Below are 13315 nucleotides of genomic sequence, written 5' to 3' on the forward strand. Positions count from 1 at the left end.
AAACAGCCTGACCTACTTGGAGGAAATACGCCACGGGCCTGACCTAATTCTCTGATGAAAGAATCTCAGCAACACCCGGAAGGTCCTCGCTGCTCCCTGCTCCCCGCCACCCGGCAACCTCCGGCACCAAGTAGAAAACGACTCTTTCTTTCTATGCTTTGGGACTTGAACTCGGGGCCTAGGTTCTCTTCCTTAGCTTTTTTTCCCTCACGGCTGGAGCTCTACCACTTAAGTGCCACCTCTGGCTTTTTGCCAGTTAACAGGAAATGAAGAGTCTCATGGCCTTTACTTTCCTTGGCTGGCCTTGAACCACAATCTTCAGACTCCTGAGTAGTTGGGATTACAGCTGTGAGCCACTGTTGGCTGGCCTACAAAGAGACTCTTAATCAGCCACACATCCTTGCAGCTACTACGAGCCAAAGGCCTCGTGTACCCGCCCCCCCGCCCCCCCCCCCCCCCGGCAGGTTCACACACAGTGGCAGAGACCAGCTGGCTATGCTGGAACCGTTCCTTGAGAACTCCCCAGATTGCTTAAGGGAGGCTCTGCAGTGCCTCCTTATTAATAAGAAACTCCTGCCGTTTTCACCCTTGCCCCATCTGGCAGGACACCAGCCATACTCACCCTCGTACATCTCCAGAATGTGGACCGTGTCGCCGATCTGCAGGGAGAGCTCCACATCCTGAGAAGCATTGTAGTTGTAGATCGCTGGAAACGAGAGAAAGAGAAAAAGGGGAGATGAAAATGCACACCAGCCCATGGCATATCCAAGTGAGGGACCGGTTTATTCCGGACACAACCCTCTGTTAGATGCTTTCACGTGAACCCCAAGTGGAGACTAGAACCCCATTTCCACTACCCAACACACATTGATTGGTTGCTTACTACGCACATCTTGTCTTAGAGGTTGGTGACAGAGTGGCAAAATGTCTAGTCGGAGTGGCTGTTCCCAGGGAACCTCACATTCTTGTGGGAGGGAAGAAAGATAGTAAAACTGTAATCACAGAAATACCTATTTAATTAAGATCAGGTAAGTGTTATGAAAGAAAAAACCAGGCTAGAAAGAGAAGCCATTGTGGGGATCTAAAATGCCACTAAACCCAGAATCTCGGGAAGGAGAAGGGTTGTGGTCTCTTGGCTTCTCTGACCCAGTATTTAAGGACCAAAGGCCATAAATGGGTGCCATGTCCCCTGTGTAGCAGAATGACAGCAAGCCCAAGGCAGCACTAGAACCTTGCCCTAGTCCTAGATACCCCAGGGAACAGGGCTGCCCCCGACTTTCAGATCAAGACAACCTTGGGCACCCCAGTTAGGGACTGGCCATGGTGGGAGGTTGTAGAGAGCAGTAGACTAACTCACAACTGGAGAAGAAGACAAGGTAAGAGCACTGCACACATTATTTTACCCCAAATTGTGACTAATAAGCACATGAATATATTCTCAACATTGTTAGTCATGAGGAAATGCAAATTCAAACCACAACCAGATACCGCTTCACACCAACCAGGATGACTATAATAAAAACACTTAAGAGAGAAGGCACAGCAAAAATGTGGGGTAACTGGAACACTTGTACATGGCCAGGAGGGATGAAAAAAAGGCAGGGGGGGCGGAATTAAAGTGAATGCTAGTAAATGGTACATCAAAAAAGTTGTAAGACCCCTTCTGAATATCAATTGGGCAGTTTCTTTGCCTGCCTGCCTGCCTGCCTGCCTGCCTTCCTTCTTCCTTCCTTCCTTCCTTCCTTCCTTCTTTCCTGTGCCCATACTGGGACTTGAACTCAGGGCCTGGGTTTTTCCACTTCAAGGCTAATGCGCTACTTAAGCCACAGCTCCACTTCTAGCTTTTCACCAGTTAAGTGGAGATAAGAGTCTCACGAACTTTCTTTGCCTAGGCTGCTTTGAACCTCAATCCTCAGATCTCAGCCTCCTCAACAGCCAGGATTACAGACATGAGCCAACAGTGCCCAACTGGGTGACTTCTTAAACATGAACCTATCATTGGGCCCAGTAAATCTTCTCCTGAGACTCTACAAAGAGAAATGAAACCGTATTTACCTGAAAAACTTTATCTGGAAGTTTCTAGCAGCTCATGACGGGGAAGAGGGGAGGGCACAGAATGGCTCCCCAAACCAAAAGACATCCATAGCTCATCCCCTGAACTGGTGTGTTACCTTAAATGGTCAAAGAGGAACAGCCCTCCCTTAGGGCAAGGCCTAAAGTGCAACCACTGGAGAGAGTGAGGAGCAGCGTTTGGAGACACACAGAAGCAGTAACTTGGAGATGGAAGCAGATACTGGAGAGATGACCTAGGGTCAAGGACTGCCAGAAGCTACCAGAAGCTGGAAGAAGCCTGGGACAGAGGAGCTCTAGGAGCACAGACCCACCCACACTCTCCTTTCAAAACTCTGGACTCCAGATTGTGAGATCATGAATTCCTGCTGCTTCAGTAAGTTGGTGGTGACTTGTAACAACATTCACAGGAAAGCAGCACACCAGCCCTGCCGACAACAGTCAGCAAGTACAAACAACACATCGGTCCTGACAGAAGGGACAAAAGAGCATTCAGTCATCCCTGGCTATCTTCATTATGTAACCCCTCAGCCACAGCACAGCCGAGGCTGCTCAGAGCCCTTGCACAAAATGGAGTCACATCCATACATAACCCAAAAGCATCCCCTCCTCTGTCTTGTGTATGAATTTATATGTTTATGCTAGAATAGGGGCTTCAAATCAGGGCCTTGTGGTCTGGCATGATTGATGCTCTGTCACTTGAACCATGGCTCCAGTCCAGCAGTTTGCTAGTTAACTGGAGGTAAGAGTCTTACAGACTTTTCTGCCCAAGGTTGGCTTCAAACTGCCATCCTCTAGATTTCAACCTCCTGAGAGGCTAGGATTACAAGTGTGAGCCACCAGCATCCAGGCCTCTCCTACGTTCTAAACCAGCTCTAGATTACTTACAGTATCTAGTACAATGTAAATACTACGTATGTTGTCATAATCCTGCATTGCTGAGGAAATAATGATAAGGAAAAAAATATCTACACATGTTCACTACAGGTACAACTGGTTTTCTAATATTTTGTCGTGTTTTGTTTGTTTTGAGAGATCTCACTACGTTAACCCAGGCCAGCCTCAGGATCACAGGCTGTCTGCCTTAGACCCCTGTGTGTCAGGATTACAGGCATGTACCACCATGCCCCGCTTCCAAAAACCTTTTATACCTCTCTTGAAGTTGTGGTTGCAGAAGCCATCAGCCCAGACAGTGGGCTATAAACAATACAATGGAATAGTACTGAGCAGTAAAAGGGAGAATAGACAGTTGCTACAACATGGATGCTAAGGGAAAGCGACCAGACACAAAGACCACATGCTTTCTGATCCCCTTTAGAGGTGAATCTGTCAGACAGTATCATCAACTGCTCATAGCTGGGGCTGAGACTCCATGGTGAGCAACTTACCCACTCCGGAGCTTTTATGGGGGGCAGAAATGTCCCCCAAATGTACCGTGGTGACAAGTCACACAGCTCCCCAAATGAACACCTCTGAACGGAATAGTGAAATGCACATGGATGTTGTGGTGTGAATCAATGAGAAAGGGATTTTTGTTGGTAGTGGCGGCGACTGTGGGGCTTGAAGTCAGGGCCCAAGTGCTGTCCCTGAGCCTCTTTGTGCTCAAGGCTAGTGCTCTACCAGTTGAGCCACAACATCACTTCTGGTTTTTGAGTGCTTAATTGGAGATGAGAGCCTCATGGAGACTTTTCTGCCCAGGCTGGCTTCAAACTGCGATCCTCAGATCTCAGCCTCCTGAGTAGCTAGGATTACAAGTGTGAGCCACCAGCACCCGGTTTTTAAAGGAGACTTGACTCTTGCCTTCTCTCTACTGCTGAACGATCTATATTCTTCTGAGATGCAAAAGCCACCTTGGAGCTTCATCCTTAGACATTCACTGACTGTGCAAAGATGCGTCCGAGCCTGTGCCTGTGACACCGCCAGCCACTTCTTCAAGGAAGTCGCTCAAATACCATTCTGCAGTCTTGGCTGCCCCCCCCCTCCATTCACTGCCTTCCCTGGAGTGGCTCCGTCCATGCCCCTCACAGATGGAAACGAGAAGCAGAGAGGTCACTGTCACAAGGCCTGATAGTGACCAGCTTCATCTCTTCCTGGCTCTTAGTCACTAGGAAAGAAGCAGAGGCTCTTAAAGGCAAAACCTTGCACTAGTAGAGGCACAAACACCTCCAAAAGCTGTAGGAAAACACACAAGTGCATGCGTGCGCACACCTACACACCTGTGTGCCACACCAAGGGTTTCCCCCAAGTCTTCATTCTCTAAGCCTGATCATCAGTGTTCCAAAATCCACACCCCCCGCTCTGCTTTTAGTCACCCACCTTTGCCTGTAACATTGACCAAATTCACCCTGTCAGGATTCTGATGCTCTCCCCTAAATCCTTTGCTACCTAGCAATGCCTAACGGATTCGTGTGTGTGTGTGTGTGTGTGTGTGTGTGTGTGTGTGTGTGTGTGTGTGTGTGTGTGTGTGTGTGTGTGTGTGTGTGTAGTGGATGTGCGATTTGGTTTTATATATGTATATACATGTATGTATATATACATGTATACACACATATATAACATAAATTGTTATATGTAATACACATATAATATATATATATATATATATATATATGTAACATATATTGTTACATGTGTAACAATCCAAATCTCACATCCACAATTCATGTCAGCTGAGGGCTCCCTGGGACTGTGCCCGGGCTTTCCTCTCTGAATTCCACAGCAATGATCTCCAGGCACAGTTTGCCTCTGAACTATGGAAGAATCTGCTGTACTTGGCTGTCACCAATGAGAACAGAAGAAAGCCCTGGTGGCTGGGGCCTGCTTACATGGTACTTGTCTGCGCATGACAGTGTCCAGGCTCAACCCAAAGACGCTCAACCTCCAATGATAGCATTTTATTTATTTTTTGTGCCGGTACTGGGGCTTGAACTCAGGGCTTGAGGGGGGGGTCCCTTGGCTTTTTTGCTCAAGACTAGCACTCTATCATTTGAGCCATAGCTTCACTTCTGGCTTTTGTTGTTGTTGTTGGTGGTGGTGGTGGTTTATTGGAGATAAGAGTTTCACAGACTTTCCTGCCTGAACTGGCTTTGAACCACTTTCCACAGATCTCAGCCTCCTGAGTAGCTAGGATTACAGGCGTGACACACTGGTGACTAGCCCAGTGATAACTTTTAAACCTCATGTTTGTTTCTTGTCTCAAATCCACCAAGCAGTTCTGTCTTCCTCAAACACAAACACACTTCTGCTTTCCTACCATGAGGCATGTTTTTACCACTCAGAAAAGGGACATTGGAATCACCGCACCTGTCGGCGCCCATACCTCTAATCCTAACTACTCGAGAGGCTGAGGTCTGAGGATCGTGGTTTGAAGCCAGCCTGGGCAGGAAAGTCTGTGAAACTCTCATCCCCAATTAACAACCAAAAAGCCTAAGTGGAGCTGTGTGGCTCAAGTGGTAGAGCATTAGCCTTGAGCATAAAAGCTCAGAGAGAGCAGCTAGGCCATGAGTTCAAGCACCAGGACTGGCACAAAACAAAACAGAAATCACCTCTGGAGAACCACCCAGGGAGCTCTCCCTCTCAACAGTGGCTTCCTCAAGAGGGTAGTTCACTGCTCAGGAAGTCTGCAGCCTGCCTCATGTCTCTCTACAGAGGTTCCAGAAAGACTCCGATCATGCACCCCTTGGGCCCAACTCTGTCTTACAGCTGTTCCCTCCATCTCCCTGTCCTCCCTGCGCTGTGGGTTTGCTCCGTGTGGAGGGCCTGCTTCCACCTACTACTGAAGTTTGTCATCTGCAGGGGAAGGCTGTGTGTGTGCCACGCCGCACATCCTTCAAGGAAGGAAGCTCAGACCCTGCCTGCAAGCAGCAAAGCTGTTAGGTTGCTCCATGCCTTACACTGGAGATGACCCATGATGGCCAAGCCTTCCAAAAGCCTAGAAGCCGAGATGGCTCTCATTAACTGAGAATGTGAGCTCCCAAACCCGGCTTGGGACTGGAGCGCGCAGCAGGGCTGCTAGTCTGGTGCTCTATTGAGGACAGGAATACAGTGAGCGAACTTGATGCAAAATAAACTGGAAACACTCATCTACCCTGACTCCCCGCCATTGCCAGTTTCTTACGGAACTTCCTTAGGGGTTGTTTTCACCCTAGGACATGCACAGCTATTAGAGAGAAAGCCAGAAAAAGGGGAAACAGAGGAAAACCTTGAGGCTAAACAAAACTGAATTCAAGACTCTACTCAGTCACTTTCCACAATGGACAGGATGACTGTGAATGATCTTTGACCTTAATGCTGTGATTCATGAGGTGACAATGGGGGGGGGGAGAGGGAGGGAGGGAGGGAGAGGGAGACAGGGAGGGAGGGAGGGAGGGAGGGAGGGGGGAGGGAGGGAAGAAAGAGGGAAGTAGAGGGAGAGGGGGAGGGGGAGGGAGAGGGAGGCTGTAATGCTTTGAACTGGCAGGCACCACCACAATCTCTTGTTTTGTCTGAGGAAATTAAACAAGAAAAAGGGAGTTGCTGTATATAAATCTCCTCCCCGGGCTTCTTGGTACAAAGTTGGAATTCTTCCCTAAGTGGCTTCGTGTTTGTGTCAGGGAAGTGTAATTTTACAGAGCTAAACAGACAAGACAGTGTGCCTACAGTTGCAACATAGTCTGCATTTTACCAAATTCATGATTTGGCTTTTACTTTTTATTATTATATATTTATTATTATTATTATATGAGAATGTGGTCGAGGGGAAGAAGAAAGAAAATTGAAGTCTTGGGATTATGCAATAAGAAGTCGACACAACAGACTTCTCAGCTAGAAACAGGATGGTTGGATGTTGAAAAGTCTGGACTGCTAGTTAATAACTCTTGCTAATGAATTAGGTTCTTTGACAAATTCCCAGATTACAACTGTCTGAAGAAGTACCAAAACACTTCATCTTTTATTAGTCATCTGATGGAATCTACAAATGAAAAAGATCCAGCAAAAGCAGAAGAAGGTTCCAATTTGAGTCATCTACAATTCAGAATATTAAGATGATCCAACTTACACTTTTTCATGGCAAGGTTGGTCACTAAGTTCTACAGGAACTAAAGAGGCACACTTCACCCTTGACCCTCAGTTTTACTTTATTTTTCTGTGTTCTGATCATTGGGACTTGTGCATTTCAGTTGGTACTCAACTGATTTAGCCACACCACTTTGGCTTCTTGCTGGTGAATGGAAGAGTCTCAAGGAGATGTAGAACTGGGCTGGCTTTGAACCTCAGCCTGAGTAGCTAGGATTAGTGAGTGTTAGCCATTGGTGCCTGGATTCCACTCAGGCTTTTATGTGATGACGTTGTGGAAGGCTAACTAGATTTTTGGTCTTCCAAGATAAATACTTCAAGGATAATCATGAACTTTGACACTAAGAAATTTAAGAAAATCTGTAGTTTCGGACTGATTGTAACAATTAGGCTCTGAAACTGTGTTCTGCAATGAGAAGCCTGTGGCTCTAACTGCCAGGCCCTATCCAGGCCAGGCCCCAACAATCAGGACATGAGCCCCACCCCACCAACGGTTCACCCCAGGAGCTGACCCTCAGAGAACCTTCCCTCCCTAAACACTTATGGAGGGGAGAATCTCATGATTGGTTTATTACTTTTAACTTAGAAGTTTATATCCTGAGGGTTATACATTCATAGACATTCCATATATATACACACATAAATATTCTTATATGTATATGCATGTGTTCACATACATGTATACACATATGTAAATTTACATGTACATGTATATGCGTATAAAGAATGTATGCATATACACACGTCTATATGTGTATAGGTATGTGCATCAGAATGTATCATACCTATGTGCATATATAATCATATATAATATAGAATTATCTGATATATACCTGCTATATCATATAGAACATGCATGTAGACAGGTACATAGTTGTGGATTGAGCATCACGATCTGGACACATTATTTCTTAGATACAAACTCAAGCATGGTGTACTGATTGGATCACTGGTCCCACTAGACTACCTACAAGCTGTGACGTTTAAATTAATATGTGATTGGATCTGTGTGAAACATTTCAAGGAGGAAAGTTGCAACAAAGCAAGGAGGGGAAACAGAACAAAATGTCTATGGTCTACAAATGCAGGAAGTTTCTTTCCCCACTGCTTCCTCATCCAAAAGCTGGAGGGCACAGCCCATGGACCTTATGGTTTGTGGAGGCCAAAAAGAAGAATCTGGACCGGGGCCTGGGGCCTATGACTCACACCTGGTAACCGCTGAGTGGCGAGCAGCGGCTGACCTGTCTCAGCCTTCCCCTTTCCCTACAGGTCCAGCTTCCCGCTCTGTACCTCCTCCCAGAGGCACACGCCACCTTCAGCCATGACCCAGCAGAAGGCTGGATGGAGGGACTGTGGAAGTCAGAGGAGGAGGCTCGTGTTCCCGAGGGCAGGGCTGCTGGCAGTGACATACAGCAGAAGCAGCACCCATTTCCGCTGCTTCTTCTGAGCATGTCTGCAGTGGTTCAACTGAGGAGGGCACCACTCAGGATACCCACAGTGTTCCCCACCGGTAGCACCCCCAATCTGTAGATACACTGTATTTCATTCATTGTCGGCCTCCATCCGTTCCTTTCCACAGACCTCTTCATTCTCGTTAGTCAACATTGACTACAATGCAATTGAAAACAATACAATTATGGAGGCAGACGTTTCGAGGACCAAGCCCTTCAAGAACACCTTCCTCCAATCACATCACAGATGTCAGCAGGTTGGCACATGGTCACTTTTTCATTAGCAGACATGAGTTACATAAAGGGGATTTCACTGGGACAGCTCCACACCTGTATACATGCATTCCAACCAGTTCCCTGCCTGTTACCTCCCTAAGCCCTGCCCTTCCTAGTTTAACTCCATTTCCATGCTTGTTGATGTGCTCGACAATATTCATCCTCTTTCTCCCTCCCTAGTCCAATTCCCTCTAATGCCCTCCCAAAAGCCTGCTCTCTTTTCCCTCCTCCACTGAAGTTCTTCATGCTGTTTTCATATATAGTTACAGTGTAATCTTAAAATTAATTAATCACCGTTTACTTTGCTTTCCTTTTTCTGTTTCCTTTTCCCCTCCAGAGTTGCCCCTTAGTTGCCCCTTACTTAAACTCATGTTTTAGGTCTGTCTGTCCTATCTGTCTATCTATCTATCTAATTATGTATGCAGGTATATATAACGTTCACATCCATGTATATCTTTTTTTTTGGTCAGTTGTGGGGTTTGAACTCTGGGCTTGGGCGCTGTCCCTGTGATCTTCAGCTCAAGGTGAGAGCTCTACTGCTTGAGCCACAGCACCACTTCTGGTTTTCTAATGTTTTATTGGAGATAAGAGTCTCACAGACTTTCCTTCCCCGGGCTAGCTTTGAACCATGATCCTCAGATCTCAGCCTCCTGAGTAGCTAGGTTTTACAGGTGTGAGCCACCAACACTGTCTTACATTTATTTCTATAGCTTGATGCAGGGGAAATGAAAACTCTAAAATTTCACTGATGGTATTTCATGATTATTCACTTTACCTTTTTGAAAGTTCACCTGAACTCCATCTTCAAATACATTTGCAAATAATCAAAAGAAGACTGGAAAAGTTGTGCAGTTTTGCCATATCTCTAAGTTCATAATAAAGTATTTTAGGTATGAGTACTCATAAAAAGAAAATCAGAGATCAAAAAATGGCCAGCTAATTTACAATACAATCTAAATGTTAATAAGGAAAACTATATTCTTTCCAACCAGAAATCAGGGCTGGCTGAATTGTTTGCTGACATTTCTAAACGTAGTGCAAGATATATTTACTGGTCTTTCACATTAGTGTGTTAGACTTCTGTTCACTATAACTTGCTGTAATGCGTCGGCGGTCAGCTAACAGGGTCTGCTAATGGCAAATACATCAGTTCCAAACTCTGCCTAGACCAGTACCACAACAGAGGGGACCTTGTTCCATCCAAGGTGAGGATGCGTTCCACACATCACACGCCCTTCCCCCCTTCCCTCCTGCTCACAGCCCAACACACTTCCTACTCTAGCTATTAGAGATTCAGAACACACTACTATCTAGGTAAGGAGAAAATCTCCAACACTACAGATGCTCTCCTTCAGGTCCATCACTACAGATGGCACTCCTTCCGTCACTCAGGCTTCAATACCGTCAGTTATTTATTTCATACTGGTTGCTGTCCACCTCAGACTTCCCTTCTTCATCGATTACTTCTTCATAATAACTAACGTAACGATCCTTCTCCGTAACAACTGCCCTTGGGTCTTGATCGGCCACCCTGCCTTCGGTTTCCACTCTCCCATAAACAAGTCTCTCATAGGAAGAGATCATCCGCGCCTCCGACGAAGTCTTCATCCCTCGATCCCAAATCTCCCCAGGGTGCCATCTTTGTATATGACCAGGGAACTTCCACAGTCCATCCCTGAGTCTTCTCAGCCAATCGCCTTGTGCACATGGTCCTTGGTACTCTCCTCCGACCAATCCTACCCATGAATCAAATTTACAGAAGGCTAACATACCCTGGCCCGACTGTCGCAGCCTGCAATGGGGGATGACACTGCCTATCCCAGCTTTACCCACACATCCCGTCGTGTGTGTGGCCCGTCTGGGCCTCTCCTGGAGCTCCACCCAGAGCAGAGCCTGCCCCTCCACCCCAGCCAGAGGCTCACATCTGGACTTCCTGACCCAGATGCTCAGGAATCACACAAGATGACCTCTGTCCATCAGCCTCTCCTTGCCTCAACTATTCGTCTCTTCTCCTCTTAAGGAAACTTCCCGAGAGAGGGCTCAGAGGACCCAACATCCTGCCTGCCTGTACATCCAGCCCAAATAAACCTTGGAGCGGGGGAGGGGGAGAGCGCTCGGGAGGCTCATCTCAGCTGACGAGACTGCAGTGTGACAGTACTGTTCCCGGTACAAATGCTTGGGTCACGTTTTTGTTATCTCACTTGAGGCCCTCTAATCTTTTATCTTTGGTCTTCTTTTTCCTCCTCCGGTAATAAAAGAGGGTCATTTTCTGTAAAGAGAGACTTCCTTGCATTTGGCAAAAGATGGAACGAACTCCGGATTCCTTGGAGAAGAGAATGAATGGGGAAGCCGTGGTAGATCCATACACTGGACTCCTACTCAGCAATGCAAAGGCTGGCAGATGCACAATGTGAAGGAAGGAACAGCAAGTATACTGCAGTAAATGGAAGAGGAGAGGCTGGTAACAGACCCTGGTACTTAGGAATAGGTCCCATAGAAGTGGCGCTGTGGCTCAAGTGGTAGAGCGCTCGCCTTGAGCTGAAGAGCTGAGGGACAGTGCCCAGGCCCAGAGTTCAGGCCCCATGACTGACCAAAAAAAAAAAAAAAAAAAGGAATCTATCCCCACCTCCCCCACCCCCACCCCCACCCCCACACACTAGTGGTGGTGGTATTGAGGCTTGATCTCAGAGCCTGGTCGATGTCCCTTAGGTTTTTCATTCAAAGGTAGCATTCTACTCCTTGAGTCACAACTCTACTTTTGGCTTTTTGTGATTAACTAGAAATAAGAGTCTCATGGACTTTCCTGCCTGGGCTGGCTTTGAACCACGATCCTCAGATCTCAGCCTCCTGAGTTGCTGACAGGCGTGAGCTGCCACCCATGCCCAGCTATTAAGTAAATGGAGATCGAATTCAGTGGCCACGTCATGTTCACCCTGTGGAGGGGAGGCGGGATCCATTATTCTCCTCGGTGACACCATCTTTTCCTAACTCAGGCACTACTTTATTTCCTTGGATGTAAGTAAAAGCATGAAACACCTCGTTTCTACAAGTTCACAGGCAGTCCATGAAAAGAAGACAGACAGTCTGTAAATTCACCTTCTCGTCGGATTGGATGGCGAAGGTGAACCCACATGGAATCGTCTGCTTCCCGTCTCCTTCCTTCCTGGCTCTCACAAGAGGCCACTGGCCACCGGGCCCTGCGTGTTTCGTAAGCCTTCGGCGCACATCTTTTGAGAGAGACTTTGATCAAGGCTGTGGGCCAGCACAATCTCCCTTCCCGGGGAATTCAGACACCCCACCGGCTGCCAGGGTGAAGCAGGCCTGGGGAGGATTTTGTTCAAATGTGTCTTCCACATCCAGTGTCCTTCCAGGGATGGGGGAGTCTCCCTGTCCACCGCCTGGGGTTCCACAGCTCACCCGCCCCCCCTCCCTGGGCCAGGATCCAGAGAGTGCATTCTGGATCTCGGTCCTCTAAATTATCTTCATGTGTCGGAATGTGTTGTCAAAGAAGAGATGCATACGAAGCATGAGAAATCCGATAAGGATGAATGGTACGAACACAGCAATATTATTCTTATTGCTGTCAAGAGAAGTAACTTCCTCTAGGGGAAAAATGTTATGGGCGTATGTTTCTATGTCAGGATGATCATTTAGACTTGCCAAAATCCTCCCACGATTAAAGTTTAAGAAGAGAGACCCTGCCTGGGCACCGGTGGCTCACGTCTGTCATCCTTGCTTCTCAGGAGGCTGAGATCTGAGGATTGCAGTTCAAAGCCAGCCTGGGCAGGAAAGTCCGTAAGACTCTTATTTATCACCAATAAACTACTCAGAAAAAAGCCAGAAGTATATTGTAGCTCAAGTGGTACAGCGCTAACCTTGAGCACAGAGAGGCTCTGGGACAGAGCCCAGGCCTCGAGTTCAAACCCCAGGACTGACAAGAAAGGACAAGAGACGCTGGGCTGTGTGGGGTTCACTCACACCCCGGACCAGACCAGACCCAGTGGCCGCTCCCACCCACCCAGAGGCTTCTTCTCTTCATGGCTGCCAGCCAGGGCATGAGGGGTTCCTGTTGCCCAATCAGGTCTGGAACATTCCAGAAACACCTATGACAGTGTCACTTTCACTGTAGGGCATTGGACCAAGCTGGAGGTGGAGGCAGGAGGCTGGAGGTTTGGAGTCTGAAGGGCAGCCTGGACTACACGGCAGGACCTTGTCTCAAAAAAAGTCATGTGCCAGAAACGCCAGTGACCTCCCCGCGGTGACCCCTCCTCTTGCCCTGGGCCTCCTCCCAGATTCCAGTTCAGCAGGACAGAGCCCCAACCCCAAACTTCAAACTCTGAATCTTTGGGAACCCGAGGGTTTGGGATTTCACAGAATTCAGGGGTTCAAATTAGGGAGATCTAGGTAAATATTTCAAAATTAAAAACAAAGTCAGAAAGCATTGGTCCCCAGTGCTGCGAATA

At 47.4% G+C, this 13315-nt stretch overlaps 1 protein-coding gene across 1 annotated transcript in view; it reads right to left on the bottom strand.

The window, feature by feature from the left end:
• Positions 1–13315, bottom strand: part of Dock5 (dedicator of cytokinesis 5) — a 138168-nt gene that overhangs the window by 98191 nt on the left and 26662 nt on the right. The window contains exon 2 of the mRNA XM_042697792.1: positions 623–706. Coding sequence (XP_042553726.1) covers positions 623–706 — 84 coding nt within the window. The remainder of the gene's footprint in view (positions 1–622; positions 707–13315) is intronic.

Source organism: Dipodomys spectabilis, unplaced genomic scaffold (assembly GCF_019054845.1).
Source record: "Dipodomys spectabilis isolate Male_0828 unplaced genomic scaffold, ASM1905484v1 ptg000229l, whole genome shotgun sequence".
NCBI lineage: Eukaryota > Metazoa > Chordata > Mammalia > Rodentia > Heteromyidae > Dipodomys > Dipodomys spectabilis.